The 22,561-nt window shown below is 43.1% G+C and overlaps 2 protein-coding genes across 4 annotated transcripts in view; one reads left to right on the top strand and one right to left on the bottom strand.

Moving 5' to 3' along the window:
* The first annotated feature begins 114 nt into the window (after positions 1 to 114).
* The window catches only part of trpc1 (transient receptor potential cation channel, subfamily C, member 1), a 28,155-nt gene continuing 5,708 nt past the window's right edge, over positions 115 to 22,561 (top strand). For all 3 annotated transcript variants that reach the window (XM_085939078.1, XM_085939077.1, XM_085939076.1), the window contains exon 1: positions 115 to 280. The gene's annotated coding sequence lies outside the window, so the exon portion shown is untranslated. The remainder of the gene's footprint in view (positions 281 to 22,561) is intronic.
* chst2b (carbohydrate (N-acetylglucosamine-6-O) sulfotransferase 2b) lies at positions 19,069 to 21,775 on the bottom strand. Its single transcript, XM_085939256.1, has one exon. The coding sequence runs from the start codon at positions 21,240 to 21,242 to the stop codon at positions 19,845 to 19,847; it is 1,398 nt and encodes a 465-aa protein (XP_085795382.1). The 5' UTR covers positions 21,243 to 21,775; the 3' UTR covers positions 19,069 to 19,844.

Raw genomic sequence — 22,561 nt, 5'->3', positions numbered from 1 at the left:
TTAAACACCGGCGTGAATTAGTTTGCAGTTACCGCTATCTCGTGGTCAAAAGTGGGAAATGTTTTTTTTTAATTTGCAAGGGCAACTCTAAATGGATTCTGAGATTTACGGGGATCACTCAACGCAGCACAAAATGTTCCTTCAAATGTTTGACATCTGCCCCAAAGAAGAGTCGAAACACTTTAACGCTTATCATCCAACCCGTTTTACTAGCTTGCAAGTCGACATTGTGCAGAATTAAATATTTACCTGGAATTTAAAGGGAAAAAAGTAACTTATGGTAAGTTGCAATGCCTTTTAGTTTGTTTTAATATGAGACTTGTTGATGGATTTGTTGCATGAAGAACCAACTTTAGTAGTTTAACATATAATGAAAGGTTTTTTTTTTTTTTTTTGCAACCCATAAGGAAAAATGTCATTTAAATTAAGTATTAGGGATATTTCCCTGCAAACCTACGCTGCCAACTTCATCCATCCAATATATAGGAGTCATTGATATTTTGATTGTATTGCATTGAGATGAAACTGCCTCAAGCAATCCTATAAAAAGTTTTTGGAGTGTTAGCAATATTTCAAATGGGTGGAGCCTATTGCATCTCCCCCACTCTGCTGCTGCCTCATTAGTAAACGCACGACCACACAGGCCATTACCAAGGCCCAAACCATTCCGTGTTGACTTCACGCCATTAAGTCGGATTCATAAGGGGACCGAGCTGGGGCAGATAAAGATTTCATTGCATTACCGAGTCCATTATGCGCCACAGGGGAGTTTGTGGTCCGATAAAATATAGTGAGCTCCTCGGCCCAAAGTGCAATTATTGTATACACCGTGTGTCGCAGGTGACCCTTAAAATAAAGCTATGAACTTTCTGCATAATTTATCAGTAACAGTGTCTACATCCGTTTTTATGCAGACATTGTCATACCTCAGCAAATGAGAACATAATCAAATCTGTTTTGCAGTGTAGGTAATTGCACTCGCAATAACACGGGCATTGAGAATAAGCATTTTTCTGTCCAGAACAGCAATGAAATGATGAATAGTTGTAAAGGAAATATTGGCTGAGCAGACCGGGCAGCAGCTTTCGACACATCATGACAAGCAAATCGTGCTCAGTATGTAAAAAAAGAAAATAAAAAACTAACAACAACTCGGCGTGTTATTGAGCGTGTAGGTTGCAGCCATTAGCTTTAATCGGCTGAATGTCTGCACATGCACATTGACCGTGGTTCGCATTGTAATTAATTCAGTGGTGACGGCCGCCTGCCTTCTCATTTTATATTACGCTCTTAATCATCGCCGGAGGCCCCCAGTCAGTGATGTGGGATAGAATGCTAATGCAGTCATAATATTACAAGCTAGCCAAGGGATATCAGGTTATGTAATTCATCAACTGGCGCTCACCCTGGAGATTGATTGTTGACATATGCATTGATTGACATATTTTGAGGCGGGGGGGGATTTAATGTCAAATAATGTTCCTCTGGACTTTTCTAAGGGTAAAACTGTTGTAAGCGCTGACCTAGAGTGAATTACTTGGGTGTGATATGTGTCAATCACTTTGGGTTAAGCGGCGTCCCCGTGGGAGACACGTCAGTCAGCGACTGACACAGCAGCTCCATCCTTTTTTTTTTTTTTTTTTTTTTTGCCCGAGACCTCTGATCATGTCACCCTGTCATCTTACATGGAGCTAAGCAGGCTGTCCTGTCAGGCCTGCAAAAAAAGGGGGGGGGGGGGGGGGGGCGGACATAGCAGAAGTGTTTTTAATGACGCATGTTAGGTCAAAATATTAGAAACAGCAATCTGTTCGCAAGTCTGTCGTTGAACGTACAAGTTTTTTGACTATCAATTAAAATTAAGCGGACTTTAGTGGACGTGATAAAGGGGTAAATAATTTCTTTTTAAAAAGCACGGTGGCCTGCTGTTCTGGCTTGTGAACACTAGATGGTGCTGTTAGACTGCGTGAAAATTCTCCATTGCTCCCACCAGAATCCTTGTGGTTGTTTTTGTTTGTTACACTGGATCATGATTGCTTCATTTTATTCTCAACTGACTACAATTACTGCACCCATCATTTAGTTATGCTTATTGTGTATAATCTCCTCTGACATGTATTTATCAGAGCATCTGCTGTATTGTGATTTATGTCTTTTTTTTTTTCTATCGTGAGAAAACACAATCTTTACATCCTTTTCCAATGTAACCTGTCTTTAAAGACTTGAAATCTCATCGTTTTCCGTCCCCCTTAAGGGGAAACATGGCTGATTTTGACAAGCTGGGTCATGTTTGCATTCTTTGACATGTTGGTGTCGCTTATGTGTGAGTCAGGGGTATGCAGAAAGGGTGTCGGGGGAGCGACGGAGCCTTTCCGGCGCCGTTTAGAAGCCGTTGCGCCTCTCGTCAGCCTGTCATTGTTTCCATTTTCATCACGAAGATGTGCTCGTACTGAATGCCACGAGCTTCACGTCATATCCCTTCGAGACACTGCTTCTCTGCTCAACTTCAGTCTAATATTTAGATGAAAAGGTCAAAGGTCAATGTTGAGTATTTTTTTTTTCCCCGCCCTTTTGATCAAAGATTTATTTGAGAAAACTATTGCTTGGTATTTGCAAAAAGGCTAAGTTAGCTCTTTTATTTCTTGTAATACCACATACTGTTTTGTATTTTCTTCTTTTTACTATATACAATAGTTATACAATTACATCAACTACAAATTTAATGTAAAACATCAAACTATTATACATGCACGATAAAAGACTCCAGTTTATGATCACAATTAACCGTCGTCATATGGCGTCCAGCTCGTTGGCAGCTAGCGAGACGCTAAGCTAGTAGTCAAATTTTGGCTTCTTCTCAATTGGCTTAAAAAAACAGAAAAGCCAAATGCAGCCAGGAAAGATCCTCACTTGTTATTATGCTAGGTGGCAATAAGTTCAATTTCCTGTTTTATGGTTGTCATTTCAATTTTACTCTTTACTATCATGGGTGTTAAAAAAAAAAACATGAATACTTAATCTATTTAGTCTCGATGATGTCCTCGTGGCTAACCTTCAGTTGAACGTACCCAGGTGGTCAGCCTTTTTAAAGCGAATTCTGCAGCACGGAATACTTTGGCTTTCGTGCACTTCAAACAAACCTCTCGATCCTCTCGCAGATTGTAGCTGCGAGCATGAATATTATTTCAGACACATCACACGGATCTGCTTCAGGTTAGCGCATACAAATGAGAAACAGGAGGCAGTGGAAAAGCAGGAAGAAGGAAATCCAAAGCATATGATAGACCATGAGTGTTCAGTGGGTTGTTTTTTTTCATGATAATCATTTTGATTTGATGATATCAGATGATCACTTGACACAAAACACTGTCAAATTTAAAGGTGATTAAAAAAAATGAATCCAAAAAGTAGTATGTATATGACCCGAGGAGGATTCCATACGACCTCTCGTTGATCTTCTGCCTGAATCGACTCTCCGTGTTAGTTTGTTGCCGCGGTAACAGATGAACACTTGTCAGCTGTAGCTCAGAGGGTGCCATGGCAACACAGCCCGCCACCTTTGTGTGTGCGTGTATGTCTTTGTGCAAATCCTGTGAGCGATGCTTGGATGTGTTATTGTCAGCCAGGCAGCATTGTGGGCGAGCTATCTATCTTATCGACAGTGTGTGTGTATATATATATATATATATATATATATTTTAAACATCTAAATATAGTATTTTCCACCTGGATCATATTTTTCAACTGAGCTAGGGTTATTTAATTTTTTTTTTAATTTATTTAATTGTTTTATTTTTTTATTTTTTTTATTTATTTTATTTGGTTATTTGGTTATTTGGTTATTTATGTATGTATTTATTTATTTATTTGGTTATTAATGAATTTATTATTTAATTAGTTATTTAGATTTTTCTTTATTTATTTGGTTATTTTTATGTTTTGGGTTCAGCATAATCCGTGTTAATATCATTGTAGGGTTAAGGTTGGTTTGGTTCCGGTGTGTTTTTTTTTTTTTTTTCTCGGCTTCTCCTTTGACTCGAGCCAAGATGATACCCGTGGCCTCGTAGCGGTTGTCATTCTCTTTGCGGCAGCCCTGACATGCTATCTGCTGTTTTGTCTCCCCGCTCTCAGTCCTCGCCTTGTTGTCAGATCCCGCTCCGGCAACTCGAGCGTTTGGCAACGAGCTGTCGAATCCGTAACACCGGCGGAGGGGAAACTCGCCTTTTTATGTCCTTGTCTTGTGAAAGAGGAAATGATGTTCTGGTTTGTATTGTAGAGATTGATGTTTGTGATTGGCAAGCGGACTTGACGGAGGAGGCGAGGACAAAGCGACACCTTGGATAGGATCAAATCAGACAAGAACGCCGCTGCCATGGATGAACAATACTGATAGAAGTTCCCTTTTATTCTGCTTGTAAAAAAAAAAAAAAAAAAAGGCTTTTTGTGGGAGACGCAGGAATTTCTGCTTTGAGAGGTAGCAACAGGGCCGAGAAGATCCAAGTCGTCAATCCGTGGCGGCCGTGCCTTTGTCCGCCACACAGTGCCGTGTTTGTTCCTTGAGTGTCGCGAGCAGCCGCACTATCCCCGTCACTTGACCGGTCCGTCGGCCTGCTGTTCCTGCCTGGCCCCGTGCACAAAGACGGCCCTTATTAGGGAGCCGTGGCGGGTCCCTGGCACTGGAATGTTAACAAGCTCTCCCGGAGCTGCTTATGACCTTATGGCGACGCGCCCTCTCCAAAGCCGTGTCAACCGGGCCCCCCCCGTTGACCCGGTTGACTGGAAGCTAACAAGACGTCAGTCAGTCAGAGTTTTTCCCCCCGAGGTGACATTTAAACATACTGAAAATTGATTTTTTTTTTTTTTTTGCCAATTTTTTTTAATGATGGCTATTTGAAGGATGAACATTACCATTTTTATGAGATTGTTTTAAGTGAGCAAACACCGAAGGTGTCCGAGGGCGGTTTTGTTCTAATACGTTCTTTCTGACGCTTGGCACACACTGTACGGTATTTTGAATTATTATTTTTTTAATTACATTCCTACATTTTCTTCTCAGCAGGGTTGCCAACCTAGCACAGATTACCTTGGGTGTGAAGCCGGGGGAGTCTTTGACATTTAAAAATTTTGCTTAACATAATAAAAATCAGTATTTGTGGACTACCCCCAAGGTGCCAGGCCAGATAATTGACTTTTGTTTTTTTTTCTGATTTCTCAGGGAATTATTTTCAATACTTCCACAAGACCCCTGTAAAAAAAACATGTCATGAGGATTCATCAGCATTTTCTGAAGAATATTTTGGGTTTGTAATTCTTTTTGTTTGCATCTTTTGATATTCCTGCCTCCCCCACCCCACAGCCCCCCCAAGGAAAAAAAGTTCTAGCTCCGCCAGTGGTGTGCACCCCACTGTAATTTCATTTGACCAATCTCTGGATAACATTGTCCCTTCTCACTTTGTCAAGATCATTAGCGATATCGTGATGGATTTGTCTCCCTTTTCAGTGGCAATTAAGGCATGCTGCAGCCCGACCGTGTGAAAAGTGAAGACGCATTGCCAGCTCATTTCTCAACTGTTGTATTCCCCCCCCCCCATCTTTTCCCCTCTATAAGTATCACATAAAGCAATTTTCTGCTAGTTCTATCCCGCATGGACATGGAAACCCGTACCAAAAAAGTCTCCGAGTCATTGTTTTTGACGTTCCAAAGTCTGAAGGGACGGTAATGAAGCAAGCCGGCCTCTGCAAACATCTGCAGGGGCGCCTGCCTCTACCCGTTTCACCTCAGGACCACAAGCTGGCTCCCGTACCTCTTCCCTCCCTCTTTCATCCCTGCGAGGCCTCTTTTCACTCAATTACTTCCATGTGGATATCTCCCTTCCCCCCACAGAGAGTATTTATAGCGCCGCTCTGCCTCCCACAAACTAATAAGGGGCATTCCAATAAAAGAAATAAATGCCAAAAAATGTACTTTACAAAATGTGTTGTGTTAAAGAAACACTCTCACTTTCTTCTATTCTGATGTTTATTTTCTCTGTCGGGGTGTTTCCTTCTTCTGGTTTGAAATTTAAAACAGTCCTTAAATACGCAATCAGTTTGCTTCTCGTTAATTACCCGCCTCTTCTTCATTGGCGTCCTTGAGCAGCCTCGCCTCATATGTACCCAGTGGACCTTTAGGTGTGAGAATGTGCCGTGCGTGGGAGGCAGGGTCAAACAGGTCAAACGGGATACAAATTCTTTTTATAAGCAACTTTTTCTCCTCGAGCTCAGCCCTGTCGTAAGACTCCATATCGATGGATAGATCACAGATGTGAAGAAAGCTGCGAGATCATCAAGATCTGAGCATCAGTAGATCATCTGCTTGGTGTCCACAGAGGTGCACCATTTCCCGGCGCAATTCCCCAAACTCATTTTAACACAGTGTCCATTAGAGCTTAAATGGATAGATGGCTATATTTATATCATTGAGCGGTACTGTTAAATAAAACGAGAATTACTCGTCAAAGTGGTTCGTCTACATATCGGTTAAAATGCTGGACACAAAATTCCATAACTTGATGCTCGTCATTAACGATGATTGCAAAAGTGTGAAGCGGTCGCTGGAGTGACATCATACGGTATCCGGTTCGTGACGGTCGGAGGAGAGCGTTTTAATAAAAGCGGCTTGACCTTTGCGACTCGGGTGTTTGCGGAGTACAAGGCGGCGTGGGCGGCACGCCTCGATAAAACCAAGGATTTTCCGCTCGATATTGAGCCGGGGGTGTTTTTAGTAAAGATGTTATCTTTATTGTATCTCCCTGGCTCACTGTGAAATACGAAATAAAAAAAATAAAAAAAGTGGATTTCCGAGTAGTGACCGACAAATCTACGGGGATTACCGTAATATACGCGTTGCTAGTCTCTTGTGAGTTTTTTGTCGACCACCCCGATGGCCTTTTGCTAATTGGCCCGCACGCTTAATGAGTTTCAAAGTCAGCCATCATTAATCTCGCAGCTGCTCGTTACAAGATGGCGTCTTATCTGGTAGCGTAGCCGTTGCTGCGGGAGCATCGTTCAAGAAAATGGAGTCGGCATGAGACGCGCTCCATTAGACTCACTTGAGGAGTGCTGAGAAAGACGTTTATGGGGCGAGCACGGTCAGGCTACTAGTTAATGCATGCCGTGCGTAGAAACCTGACGGTAAAAACAACCCTAAGTGAGGAAAGGGATGATGTGGTCTTTTGTTTTTCAGTATTGTGCTTTTATTATTATAAATTAAAAAAATAATCTTGAAATTTTACCAGTGAAAAATGACTTTTTCGCTTTATAATATAATGCAGTTAGCATGGTAGCTAGCATGGTAGCTAGCATGCTAGCGGCAGGACTTCTCCTAAACTGATATTTTTTTATAACGAAGAAATTCTTGTGAATGATGACTTACTTCACATCAAATTGATATTTCATCAAATTTGTTGGCCAAAAATAACGAAGTGGAGGCAAGCCGAAAAGATAATTAGCAGCCCAAAGCGATCTGCTGCTGGGAGATGGAAATGGTTGTGGCTCGTCATTTCCATCTTCTCTCAACAAGTCCAATTGAATTTGTGCAATATTTTTCCCAAGCTGCATTTCACATTCCAGCTGGCTCACCCAAACTCGCCTTTACCAGCAAGGAGAGTTTTTGCCGCCTAGTTTTGTCTCCATCCCACTCCCAACTGGGCTTGTCATCTTTCCGGGACATCTCTTGATGACATCAGGGTGTTTTTTTTTTTGGCAGCTTTTGTTTTCAACTGCAACATTTGGCCCTGGTGGTTGTTTCAACAGCTGGTTTTTGGTTTCATCTGGAGCCGGTTCAATGGGTGGTTACAGAGTTGGCTTAGGAGGATCCCATGCTGTATGACTTTTGAATAAGTCATGTGGACATCTGGAATTCAGCGCGAACGGCACAATAACCAGTTTCAGGGTTGGGCTGCTTTTACTTTTTCCTGCTTCATATTCAGATGTAATTGCACACTGGAGGATCAAAAGCAGCCCCTTTGGGGAGATCGGGCTTACAGGGCGTATGCTAATCACAATTTCCACTTTATATTTCATGTGTGCTTCCTTCAAACTAAAACACACACAGATTTTTTAAATTCTTCAAAGTCCCCTGTAAATCAATCTTATACCACGACCTTCGCCAAGTTTTAGTTGCTTGTGACTCGAAATTGGCTGTGACCATTCCCACAACGGCGCAGCTTTCCCTCTCACAAAAGATTTATCGCCGGATTTATGCCGGTCCTGAAAATAGCAGCCCCGAAAATGAATCTTTCAGTTTATTAATATGTTTAATTCAGTCTCGTTTGTATAAATAAGTGATTTTGTTGAGATGCACGTTTTGATGAATTAGCAATATTGTTCGGTAGGATTTATCACGAATGCTAGTCCTGATAGAAGCATGTGCTCATCTGGTTATGCATTATTTAGTCATTGCAAGCTCCAGACTAAAGTGCCTCGGAGTGGTTTGTATGTCTTGAGTATGTCTCCAGCCATCTTAACGGACAAAGCTTCACGATTGGTCGTTTAAATGGACGCCGGGAGCCGTTCTCTCCAAGCCATCTCGTCCTCGTTAAACGAGGCGTGAAGCTTGTGTAACTAACACGCACGGCTCTTTAATAAATCATCGACACGTTATCGCCGCCATCCAAACGGCGAGGGGGGGCGGTCCCACCCGGGGGCGCCAAATTGAATTTGGCGGAACGTGTAAGCAAAAAAAAAAAAGGTCAAGACAAATGGTTTGTCATTTTGACTCATCTGTCATGTTGCGCTTTTTCCCCGTCATCAGGTTCTTCTCACTGGCAGCATTTCATAACTTCAGGACGATAGAAAAGTGATTTTGTCTTCAGCAGACAGATATTTATTGATCTCCAAAGATGAGAGAAGAACATTGACTGGATCTAAGCCTGTTTGTGATATGATGTGATGATCCTTGATGTCTTCTTTGGCATACATGACGGAAGCGCCGCCCTCGCCGTCACAATCTGCTTGAATCTGTTTGCCAGTAATTGGCGGCTCTTTGAAGGCGTCCATTTCCTAGAGGGAGACACTCCTTTGGAAGGCCTCTTTGCCATCTCCACTCCCCTGCTGTGATGCTTCCGTGTTGTGTACCGCTTGTGTTTGTATTTCTGTGCGTTTCATCTGCGCAAATATTGGTTTTTCCCAACACGACTGGGTTTTTTTTCCTCGGGCAGTCTGCAACTGGTTGTTCATTACATTGGGCAGCACAGTGGACTAGTGGTTGGCATGTTTTGCTTTGCAGTGATGAGGTTTAAGTTTCTTGGTGTGCTTTGATATGTTTGTCATGGACGAAATTGATTTCATCAAGCACCTTAGCTGCGACCACTCTATCTCGTCTATTTTGGGAAATGTCCCACATGCGCGTCTGAGACGAATGGCTGTCGCTCGTGTCGGAGACTGGAAGAATATTTGATGTGAAGTGACATCGGCAGCTTCCCTTACTGCTTGGCTTGACCCACTTTGGCTCCTACGTGGAGAAGCCTGGCTTGTTATTTTGCATCAGTTGATCTATAGCTATTTATTTATTTATTTATTTGGAAACCTGGCTTGTTTTGCAAAATTGTATCTATAGACAGCCATTTATTTATTTATTTATTTATTTATTTATTTATTGAGAAGCCTGGCTTGTTTTGCAAAAGTTGATCTTTAGACAGCCTTTTATTTATTTATTTATTTATTTATTTATTTATTCATTCATTCATTTATTGAGAAGCCTGGCTTGTTTTGCAAAAGTTGATCTTTAGACAGCTATTTATTTATTTATTTATTTATTTATTTATTTATTGAGAAGCCTGGCTTGTTTTGCAAAAGTTGATCTATAGAAAGCCTTTTATTTATTTATTTATTTCTGGATTCTGTGCCTTGAGCTTCTGACATTTGCTCTGGGTCAGCAATATGTCCATGACAGTAAATTGCGCAGGGCATGATTATTTCATTTACCCACTCGGATAGCGGGTTAGTGCTTTGATGGATGATGAAAACCCGACCATCAGAGGTACCACGGCTCCCCGTATCTTTGGATCACATTTCAACCCTTAATGCAACTGCGGCGGCAATTCCCTGCAAAGCTCCTACCCGGTACGTTTGAATTCTTTACGGTCGTCCGTTATCGTCAAACACCGCTGCAGCTCTGCAAAGGAAGTTGAAATGAGAGAAATATTTCGCAAGGGTCGACCAGGTTTCAAGGCCAGAAGCTGTGCAAAATAGGCGTGTAGAATGCAATGCACTAATTATTGGATAAAATGAAACCAGTAATCTACGACCCAGATCACTATGCTCTAATTGACTCCCACGGTTTGAGTCTCCGAGGGTTGATTAGCAACAGGTTAGCTTCAAAGCTCTCCCGTGGCACCATCAAGCCAATTTTCATCATTCGATGTAAAATGACAATTTATTTGACCTTAATTCCCTGCCCAGTTAAAATGGATCTTTGACGTCTATTTCCGTCAATGGTAGTGAACGAGTTGCAATGAAACGATTCCATTTCAAGATGGCCGTCACACAACACTAATAAACGTATTGCTATATTACTAACACCTGCACGCTGTCAATCAAAACAGAGTTTTATTAGCTTTATGTCTCGTATTGGATGTTGGATCACGTTGTTCTAAAATGACCCGAACTGAAGCTCGCCCGTGTAGTAAACACCTGAGCTTGCTTTATTACTAATGAATTGCAGATTGCCTTTTTGTAATGTCATCTGTCGAGTTGTTTACTGGATCTTTCTTGGGGCAAATAACCTTCAGCAAATATTTATGAACAGTATAGCAACAATCGCACATTTCTTTTCCCCCCTTCCCAGATTTTCTGTCCCCGAACAATTACCTTGAGCGTTTATTTTGTCGGGCGGTAGATGACCACAGAAAATAGGCAGTCCAAGTCAATTTCCTGCCTGCACTGTGACTGGATTGTTAATAGCGCCGCATGGTCACATGCACAAGCAGCGGCGACCCTGCGACAAATAACTGCTTGGAAGATATTGAGCAGTTTAAAAAAGATCATTTCCGGTCGTCTTCTTCCCGTTTTGTTGTTTTTATTTAACACCTGCACGGGAAAGGAATTTCTGATGCAACTGGCGAGGTGAAATGGAAACAAAACAACTTGAGTAATTCTATGTAAGGGAGATAACACTTTTCACAGTCTCTTGCACAAAGACTCCTGTGAGATGGAAGAGATGTTGTTGCATTATTCAGTTAAATGAAAGAAGGTTGTTTCCCCCCCCCCTGTCTCATCAACCTTGCCCCTTAAAATAAGAAATGAAGATGCTGGAAGAAAGACATTGTTTACTATAGCAGGACAATGAAGTCACTATTTTAAATTTATTTATTGACTAATTGAAACAAGGATTGTTTTTTTTAATTTGGTGTCCAACAAAATTAAAAAAATAATTATTCTACAAAAAAAACAGCAACAACTTGTAGGGATTTTTTATTTTATTTTATTATTTTTCTTTAATATTAGTTGGGCTCTATTAATTGCATTTTTTTTTTATAAATACACACCAAAAAAATGACAATTTATATTATTTTTCAAAATCCAAAGTAAGACTCACACTTTGGCTCTGTCACACTTCTTTCTTTTGTGTTTACCTCACCACCAAAGAAGGGATGCTGAACTTTGCAAAAGTTCCCCCCCCCCTTCCCCACGGGTCGAACCGACCCAGCACGTCTTTGAACCATGTCCAGCTGCATCCTCTTCAAGACCTTTTCGCTGAATCATTTTTCCTCCTACTGACTAATAGCTCTCGATGGCTTTTACCATGCTCGCCTCTCTATTAATAGTGAGAGCAGGCACTGCGAATGAGCAACGGCGGTCACCAGGTCGGAGGACTTAATACGCCCCCCCCGCATGTTTATTGCTGCCGTGCAAGGCCCATCAGCGCTTCCCCTTACTCACTTAATACCAGTCAAAGGTCGGCTACTATGAAAGATTCTTCATTTGCATACTCGATGGAGTGCGGATGACGGAGGGCAATACAAAGATGCGTAAATTGCTCCAGCTCAAAGTCGTTAATTGCTTGAAAGTACGCTCGATTGTGCGTATGGGCGAGGATGCTGTAAATTAGGGTGCCCGTCGGAACCAGATGCGAGTCGTGAGTGGACAGATGGGCCGTCGGACGGGGTCTCGGATGTCGTGGCACACTGATTTATGTTGTTGCTGTTTTTGAATGCAAAATTTAAATTTGGCCAAAATCTTACATAACTTGCGAAGGAGCCAAATGTTGGCTCAATTTTTCCAATCGTTAAAATCGGCCAATGGGGATGATGTCATTGTCCGGCTATGTGTGAGTCACTTGTTTTTATTTGTTTCCTGCTCTTTGATAGGGTTAAACGAGGTACTGAATGATTGATTACGGGGTTAAGGATTTTTTTGTTGTTGTTAGCGACGTTAGCTTGTGTGACTCAAGCAAAAAAAAAAAAAGAAGTGTGATGATTCCTCCTTTTTCATCTTTCCTCCCAGGGCGAAACACATTCATTATTAATGCAGAGTGGCGAGCCAGTGATGGATTGGACTTCTAAGCCGTGCTGCGCTCTTGCCGTTATTTATCAAAACAATGTGGAGTTCATACGCTCTTCATTTATCCTTTCCTCTTTTCTTCCCCTCTCCCTTTTCTTTGGCTTTTTATCCATCCCCCTTCCCTCTGGGTGCGTTTGCTCATTTTTCATCCTGTGACGGCAGGGGCTCCAGTTGGTGGCTACGTTTAGCCGTGCCAGCTGCACCCTCCTCTTATGACGCCTAATCAAACTTCATTTTAAAATCACAGATGGCTTAAAAAAAAAAAAAAAGATAGATGGCTGAAGGAGGAGCAAATCGTCTGAGTGGCTCAAATGGGAGAAAGTTTATCTTCTCAAATGATCTTGCAAGGGTTACTCTGTGTGGCATCAGATAGCCACCGCCGTCCCTCGGCTCATCTATCTCGTACGTGTGTTGATAGTTGATCTGTGTGTGTGCGTGCGGAAAATAAACAACACTGGTGTTTTGACCAAATGATTTCTTGATCATCATATGAAAATCAGGAGAAAGAAGAAAATGAACTACCGCATTTTCCGGACTATAAGGCGCACTTAAAAACCTAAAAGTCGACAGTGCGCCTTATAGTCCAGTGCGCCTTATATATATGGACCTAAATTTAAACTGGACCGAAGCATTGTGTCATGAAATCAATCATAAGTGGCCCTTTGAAGACTATGAATCATGAATCAAAAAGACTATGGATCATTATTTTGTGATTATAAAATAATTTGTTGCGTCTGAAGTTTAAATAAAAAAGATAAAATGGAGAATGATTTGATTTGGATTAAAAATCTGACATGATGCTTTAATGGTGCGGTGCGCCTTATAAAAGTACAAAGTTTTAAAATGGGCCATTCATTGAAGGTGCGCCTTATAGTCCGGAAAATACGGTAATTCCCCCTAAATTCAACCAAAAATTGGCCACAAATGACTTCGCCTTCTTTAATCTTCACTCCTGCGAGCGAATAACATCCTGCCTAGTCTTTTACGGCCTGTTACAACCCCATTAAAACCTTCTCTAACAATGGAATATTCATACATCAATAAACTCGTGGCTATTAATTATACTCGAAATGAATTGATTTTTATTTAACAAACTCAAGTGCAAACAAAAACACCTGTGCCTGGTCGTGGTCACGTACAAAGATTGTTTCAAGAGAGTCTTACTCAAAATAAGGATTTGGGTCACGCTCGGGCTAATTTGCAGCAACAACCCATTAACATGTTTCCCTTTTCAATTTCCTAGAAACGGGATTTTCTGCTACGTCTGCTATCAAAGCATTGAGGGAGACGATAGCAAACACACGGCAATATGGAAGCCGGACACATCACCGTGGTAACCGCGTCTAGTTCATCAGGTGGAGATTGATTGTCGAGAGCGAGGTGGGAGGGGGGGGGGGGGATCTCTCCAATAACAAGGCCCGGAGGAAAAGCTTTAATGGATGTGACGTCAATTGGACGAGGAGAAGGCAGGAGCGAGTAATGAAACTGTCTTAAACCCGGGTTCCTCAGACCTTAAAGGTTTTTGAACATCCGCACCAAACAATAAATGCAAACCATCGATTTAATTCCTTCACCGCCATTGACGACTATAGACGTCCGTTTGAACTGGGCTGGCAGCGAGAGCATCAGGATGTCAGGTGTCCGTGAGCTGAGAGAGAATCGGCACATGACTCTGAATAATAAAACAGACACGAGGTGCCACTGCTGCACACATGTGTACTTTGGCACTCTGCTGGTAGATGAACAATGCTTCGAGATTCTCCAAGGACTGGAAGGAGTGGTAATGAGGGTTGAAGGATGATGCTGATGGCTGTGCTGGATCTCGTTGTGTTATTGCAGGACACCTCGTTTGGAAGCTTAACGTGCCAATTAATCCTTGTTAGCCCATGTGTGTGTGTGTGTGTGTGTGTGTGTGTGTGTGTGTGTGTGTGTGTGGCTGTCTTTCAATCACTCCAAGTGAATGCCACTTATTCATAGCGCTATTATTTTTAGCACGCTACAATTTCATCTCTCTGCCTCTTGAATAATTAGTTGGAAGGAGAGCTTGATGCATATGTTGGGGAAAAATGGAAACAATGGTAGCCATTTTGAGCTAATTTGTCTATAGAAAATTAATTCGGCTTCCGCGACGAGTTAGTTCGAGAGACTTTCTCTCTCGATGTTGCTGATATTATCTCGGGACCATTAAAATGCTCTGATCTGAGGATCTGACTCATGATGAAAGATACGTAGCGTAGCTTCAAGCAAGGACGTGGAGGTCAAAGTTTTTGTGGAAGGGAATGGAATGGTGGAAATGGTGGAAATACGAATGTTTGTAGTCGCTGGAAGTCATCGGGTTCACCTTCGATCGGTGCTGTTAAATTCAAGAGAACCGGATTCTTATTGTGGAGGCCGGGGGAGGAGAGAAAACAACATTCCCAGATGGGTGGGAGGGGGGGGAACGACAGGATTTAATGATTTGGAGGGAGGCGGGAGTCACAGGGAGATAAATGGACCCGACTCGCCTCGGGACAATCAAGGGAGATATTCATTTACTTATTCAGCCTCCGTGGCTCGAAACTGTACGACTCGATTCCATCCAATCACGTCTTCATCGACGTGATTATGTAACTGGAACGCCCGGTTTTGTTTCGTGTGGTCTTATTTATCCTAAAGAAATCTTTATCAAACACTTTGGTTTGGATCCAAGGTGCTAAAAAGTGAATTTGTACAACCAGCATTTTGTGCTAGCGTCGTTTGGCTCGTGGCGTTTTTCACACGAGAAGAATCGCCGACTCGTCAGCTGTCATTTGTTGTATAAACGCCCACAGGGTGGTGTTGGTGGTGGCGAGGGCTGGAGGGGGTTCTCGTATCGATTCATCCCCCGTAGCAACGTGCCAAGAAGTCGCTTTCATAATCCTTCCTGCCTAAATAATTCATCACTTGTCCTCAAAATTTCATCAGCCACTATGAAGACAATCTCCTCCTCCTCCGAGGTGGCGGTGTGGTTTTCAAAAAGGTACAAGTAGCATAATGATGATGATAAACCGGAAAGAGGGCTAAGGTTGACCTTTGCGGTACACCCTTGTGCCTAACTTGGTCCCAGAGTGCTGGAAAGATGCCCACTTAGCTTTGGCTAATGGTGTGTGCCGTGTTCCCCGCTGTGATGGGTTCAAAACAGGGGAAACCTTTCATGTATATTTTATGCGTCTTAATCTGGCCTTGCTAATAATGGAAAAAGATCTGAAGAAGAAGGTGAAGCCTGTTCTGTCTGTCCATTCGTATCATCTTAGAAATATTTAAATATACTTCTTTTTTTTTTTTTTTTGTGGATGAGTACGTGTCATTTACAAGTACTTTCACACTCCCCCCGGCAGACTGAAAAAAATCCGTGGATTGATGGCTTCGGTTCAAGATAAGATGTGATATCTATTATTATTGCTTCTTGGATATAGACCGGCCTTTTTTTTTTTTTTTTTTTCAAGGCTGCAGGAAGACAAACGGCGCCTCGTTTTTTTGTTTAGTTCATCGTCACAACTCACGCATGACATCTCATTTGCAGTTAAGTCTGCACCATTGACTTGTTATGGCCAAACATGTAAAAAAACAAGGGCGGACTTACACCTGCTACTCAATGACTATAAACAGAACATGAGGAAAACATAAGCGACGTCTGTCATTGCATTCTCACAAAATGTAAGTATCTGAGTGACTTTTGTGAGATCTGATTTTTTTTTTTTGGGAGATACAAGCTCAAATCTGTGATTTTAGAATCCTGTCAAGCAACGAGCACAACTCTCCTATCCCAAAAGTACTCAAATTTATTTTCTGTACTTCATAGTTATGTAATTTGTGCTCAGTCAAGGTTTTTGTGAAGCCCCTAAAGCAATGACTTCCACATCATAGCGTTATTAATAGCAACATGAGTCGGCAGCTCGGGAGAAAAGTGGCCGGTGCTGCATCATCCTGGACTGAGTTTTTTTTTTTTTTTATCAGACTGAAACTCAGCACACACACATAAATAAAATCTTAACACCAAGATTCCACATCGAGGGTTTCATTTCCATCCAGCGGGTGACAAACTATCCTCGTTCCCTTTCCCTGCCCCTAAGCGGGATAATAATGGCTGCCAGTCAGACGACGGGCTCTAATTGCGGCGCTGTTTGTCGCTAATCAAAGGTTGAGCCGGCTGACATTTTCTTGGCGTGATCTACAGAGGATGAGGCTGATTTTGTTGAAATTGCGTCAAAAGGTCAAACCGTGGCGGGTCTTGACTTTTAGTCTGTGTGTCTGTGTGTGTGCGTGTGTGGGTGTCTGTGTTTAATTTGATTTATTTATTTTTTTTCCATCCAGACGATTGTCAACAATCAGGATTTGTGTCCATCCGTCAATACGAAGCTTACCCGTCAGCATCTTGTGAAATATTCCTTTTGTCTACGCGAGCCACTTTTCCCTGATTGCGTTTGTACTGCAAAAAAATTCCCAAGAGGGGCATTTCAGTATTCCGCCCGCTTTGCTTCTGCCTCCGCATTGCTGCACTGCTTCTTTGCAAAATGCAGGTATGGCCCAATCTCATTAACAATCTTTGGCATTTGTGCCGCATTGATTAATTAGGCGTACTCAGTCAGGATTTTTTTTTTTTTACATCCTACTAAATGGTTATACCGTTAAAAAGTCAATTCACCAAATGCACCCATGCAATAAATATGATTTTTTTTTTTTAACCCGGTTCGAATTCCAAATAGGTAAACCTCATAAAGTGAGCGTTGAGTGTTGGTTATTATTGATAGGCGCAAGACTAAACATAAGCGCAGTTAAATGGGAAAGCCCTCTCGAGTCTTCTGTCGACTCCATTACGTTTGCAACTAATCTAATCGGAGCGCTTAATGGCCTGGTGACCGGGCGCTGCACATTATTTTGACTTTATGGACTCTCTTGACTCAAACACAAAGGGAGGATTTATGCTGAAGGTCCAAGAGCGCAATTTTATTGAAACCCCATGGCCTCTTTTTTTTTTTTTTTTTTTTTTATATTATTATGAGGTTTTTGGGCTCTAATACAGCTTGTGGCATGAATTTATATATTTTTAATTCGGAGCCATAATTTTGCATGTTTATCTGTATTAGAATCATCTAACAAAATAAATTGTCATTTTTTTTACTGGAGCTGGAACAAATGAATGAAGAATTTTAATCTAATTGCAATTTGTTTCCCCCCTCAGATTAATTTCAATTCATTTCAATGGGGGGAAATTAATTTGATCTATTATCATAAGAAGACTTCAAGTCGATATTAAACGCCATGCACTTTGTGAGAGTCCCCGAATGGAAATCCGCAGAGAAGCAATTTGCTTGAATTCAATGAAGTATGTATGCGCATTCATCTTTAATTCACAGCTTTATTTTATGCGTGCTAAATTGCGCGGGTGACATCGGAGGTCATTTTGCCAGGTGGGACTTGCTGCTTTGTGATTCAAGGCAAGTGCATTGACACTTTATTATAAAGGCAGCGGCGTAGCAGACATATTTTCTCGACTTTTCAAGGCTGGTGTTTTACACTTTGCTTGTTTTAATGAGATATTGTTTGCGATATTTTCTATAATTTGATCTTCCGGCTGGGAGGTCTTACCTCTGACTACGGCTTCTCGGCACTCGTTGCCCCCTCAAGGCAAAGGCCCTGTCTTGAAAAACCAACGGGGTCACCAAGGCTCGGAGTGGAAACAGGCGGGCTGCGATCTTTTACAATGTCAGCCAAATTTGAATTTAACAAAGAGATCCTTGTGAGCTTTCAATTGGGCGACAATGAGCATGCTTGGACATTTTGGAGATGCCACAGTGGAATACTGTGTTGTTGTTTTTTTTTTTTATCAACTTAAAAACTCTATAAACTAGAATAGAGCTGAACAAATAATCAAATTCAAATCGAAGACATATTTTTGGCACTGTGGATTCAGTGTCGGCTAAATTGCTGTATAAAGAAGGCGACGTTTAAAAATCCAAATTCAACCAGTCTTTTTTTTTTTTCCCCCTTGAGAGCAGCAAAATCTAGATGCTAGTTTTGTGGGGGGTTTTTGTTTTTTTTAGAATACCCGACTGAATTGATAAAAGATCAGATCGGGCGTTAGAAGGATCCTCTGTGTTTAGAATGAATTTTTTTTGTGGGGCAATTTAAAGGCATTGAAGTGTGACACGGCTGTTTCAATGCAAGGGAGAATAAACCGATGACGAGAAGAAGATGAAGAAGAGGGAAGGGAGGGGGGAGGAGCTCCCTCAGACTTTACTATGTAATCTTGTCATTGTGGAAGCAACACAATGACAAGATTACACTTTGCATGTGTCATTTTGGGGCCACTTTGAGCATCGAGAATCATGTTATTTTTTTTTTTTTTTTGTCTCTTCTCTCTGTTTTACCACACCACAACAATGGCTGAGTGGAGGGGGAAAAAAAAATAAGACTGCAACCTCTGGTGTTAAATGTCAGTAAGCGTGCAATACCGAATCAATACACGGGATAAAAGGCGTAGTAACTCTTTGCTTGTTTACTGGATATTTCCCTCCCCCCAACCACCCCCACCACCACATAATGGAGGTCACGTGAGCGTTGGATGAGAGTAAAGCCAACGATTGTAAACATTGGAAAAACAAGACTGCTCACATCGACGACGAGGACTTTGGCAGCTCCGCAGCGGTCGAGGCATTGTCCCACAGTGCATCGTCCCGCGTGGACAAAAAAAAAAACAAAAAAAACAATTGAAGTTGAAAATAATCTAGTCTGACGTCGGCCTACTCGAACATGGCATTGATTGTCTTTGACCTTAAACATTTTTTTTTTTTCATCCACTAGTTTCACTTGTACAGATGATATGGAGACTGGAAAACTCTTTTTTTTTTTCATCCAAACATTCAAAAAATAACATCCACTTTTAAATTTACACGAACGTCACAGCAGAGGTTCTCAAACTGGTGGCTGGTTCAAGATTCACACTTTGTTTGAATTATAGATTTTTTTTTTTTAATCAAATTTGATATACCGAAAGCACTGCAGGTATCGGTACTTGGTATCGGTGGTATCGAATCCATCCCTAATTGTGATGATTGGATTGGTGGTCTTTGGAAAAACATTCTCAAGGAGCTCCTGACCCAGAAAGTTTGAGAACCCCTGCGCAAAGAGATGTTCAATGTCATTAGTAGGCCTGGCAACGAATGGCATCCAGTGTTCCGATAGAAAAAAAAAGCGATCGGTCCTTACAGGCGCCGTTCAAAAGGCGCTACATTCCCAACGTGAGGCCAACGAGGTTCCCTCACTTTGCGTTTTTGGCGGCGTCTTCACAGCTTGGAGTGCGTCAGTAATGATTTACTCAGGTCCTTGGCCTCGCTGGCGGTCCGCACGCGTTCGTAGCCCAGCACGGACATGGAGTGATGGCAGTAGTCCTCCACCTGCTTGATCTGCTGGATGCTGAGCACCGTCCGCCAGGCGCTGGCCGCCTGCGTGGCGTTGCGCGACGACACGATGAAGGGCTTGGACGACGAGTTGGAACCGCTGGTCATGTTGAGGGCGAACGACTCGATGTCGCGGTTGGCCGTCAGATTGGCGAAGCGGTAGATGCCGCGCAGCGTCTTCACCGGGTTGTCCACCAGGTCCTCGTAGCGCACGGCCATGTACTTGCCTTTGAGCCAAACGGGAGGATTCAACGCCGTCCTCAGGGTCCGGGAGGTGCGGTCGCAGATTACCTCCATGGCGCCGATGGAGTGGTAGTCCGAGCCGTCTTTCTTATTGGCCTTGTGGCCGGGATCCACGAACGGGATCCGGCGGAGTTTGGGATCCCGGCTACGCACCACCTGCAGGTTCTCCCGGATGAGGCCGTGCCGGGACTTGATGCGGGAGTTGGCTACCGCCCGCGGGTCTCGGACTAGGTGGATCACCTTCAGGTCCAAGGAGGGGTCTTCCATGAGGGGCGCCAGAACATTGACATCCAGAATGCGCACCCCTTTGATGACCACCGTGTTATACTTGAGGCACTCGTCTTCCAGAAGCCGGAGGCTTTGAGGGGGGCACTTTTTGCACACCTTGTCGTCCACCATCCCCACCACGTCCTTCCTGTAGGCCGAGCAGAGCGGGTAGGAGCACACCACCTTGTTAAGCGTGGCGCCGAACAACCCCAACGAGGTGAAATTTTTGCCCCCGGGGCTGTTGTAAAGCTGAAAGACGGATAAGTCGCAACGGTACAACGAACTCAGCATGTCGCGCGCCGCCCCTTGCAGGGACACAGCGTCGCCCGGGTACAACTTCTGCCAGATGTGCCACATGGGCTCGTACAGGAAGAACACGTTGGGGTTCTGGTTGAAGAGCTCGCCGAAGAAGGACGAACCCGAGCGCCACGTGGTCAGCACGTAGATGAGTTGCCTCTTCTTGGCTAGCGAGGGCCTGTAGAGGTAGCGCAGGTCAGAGCGACCCTGGTAGGCGGCGCCCCTCATGGGGTGGCTGCAAGGCTGCGGTTCCTTGGTCCACTTGTAGTTGGCCAAGTTGAGCATGGTGAGCACCAGGAGCAGGAAGTAGGCCGCAAACAGCACGATCCGCTTCCTGCGCAGCACTTTCATCACGATGCCGGGCTGCGCTATTATCTTGGTATGGTTCCTGTAGGTCTTGAGCTTCCTGCCGAAGCCAGCATCCTTCTCCCAGGGTGCTGTCAACTTCAGCGGAGGGTGATATGTCTTGCCTCTCATCTGTGCCCACGACACAGCCCCCAACCCCTCAAAAAGTGACTCTCCTTACATGCACACGAGACGTGGAGGAGGTATGCAGAAGATAAAAAAAAAGGAGGAGGGGGGGGGGGTCTAGACAAGGATGATTCTTTTATGTAATCCCCGCCGATTCCAAATACGGCTATGATGTTTGGCGCTGCACTGCGCAACGGTCTTCATGGCAACGCCGGATGAGAGCGGAGGGAACAAGGAGGCGAGTCGTTATTGTCCCAGACGCCCATGTTGAAGCCGGAGCACTCCCCCACGCGCTCTCACCGCGGGACGCGTCCTCCTCCCACCCCCACTCCCGAAAATGCGCATCCCAGACAATAAAATAGTCCCCCCCCCCCTCCTCTCCCTTCTCACCAGTGCGGCGAGGAGGCTTGGTAGAGCTCACTGCGACTCAATCCACATCCGCTGCAAGGAAGCCAAACATAAATGCAGTTTTGAGATATTTTTTGAAGAGCGTTCCTCCCGTTTCGCTCCCGCTTTGGCAAATACGTACACTGGACACATTCAATCTGAGGCTTACGGTGAAGCTCCGCCTGCGGATTAACACCATTGGTTAGCTTTATGACGTCATGTTGGTGATTTCGCACTGCGATTGGTTAAGCAGGCCGTCGGTCTGACTAATATTGTGACGTCCCATTTCTGACAAATTGAGTCAAATCTGTTGATATGTTTACTTTATTCTATGATTTGAGACATACAAAAACGTCAATATCATGACTTCGGTGGTGTACTTGTTTTTTTTTTAAAGTGATGCTTCATTGTTTGTTAGAGTTACATCAACATATTTTTTGACACAATATTGTGAAATATGGAATCCTGGTCGATTGACATCCTCACACTATGCGTAAACTTACCAAAATATTAAAAACGGAATGCACATGATTTAGATGATGTTGTAGCCTTTGACCCCGGCATTCTTCAATATTTCTTCTCTTTTTCTGCATAGTTAGATGATACTTTTATTGTTATCTTCATGTTCGGGCCTGTTCCGTGCACCATTTAGTTTTCCATGAAGCTTTCTAGCAAAGAGGGGAGAAATTATACTTCATATGTCAAGTTTTTTGCTCCCCGAGTTCATGTAACGGATTACATGAAATCTACGCGCACACTGCCCTCTGCTGGTTGTTACAACTACTGCAATTTATAGTAATTGTAAAACACACGTAACAGCACGCTTTATTGTTTACACTTGTACCATCCTATACAAATAGTTCTCAACCCGGCAATAAGACATTTCAGGGCTTCTAACATAATACAAATGTTTAAAAATGAAAACATATTGGAATCAT

This window comes from Syngnathus leptorhynchus, chromosome 19, assembly GCF_054491065.1.
Source record: "Syngnathus leptorhynchus isolate UIUO chromosome 19, UIUO_Slep, whole genome shotgun sequence".
In the NCBI taxonomy this organism is placed as follows: Eukaryota; Metazoa; Chordata; class Actinopteri; order Syngnathiformes; family Syngnathidae; genus Syngnathus; species Syngnathus leptorhynchus.
This window is presented reverse-complemented; position numbering and strand designations above follow the sequence as displayed.

Bases quoted from the DNA above. Each gene is read 5' to 3' on its own strand.
- chst2b (XM_085939256.1), bottom strand. From the start codon at position 21,242: ATGAGAGGCAAGACATATCACCCTCCGCTGAAGTTGACAGCACCCTGG.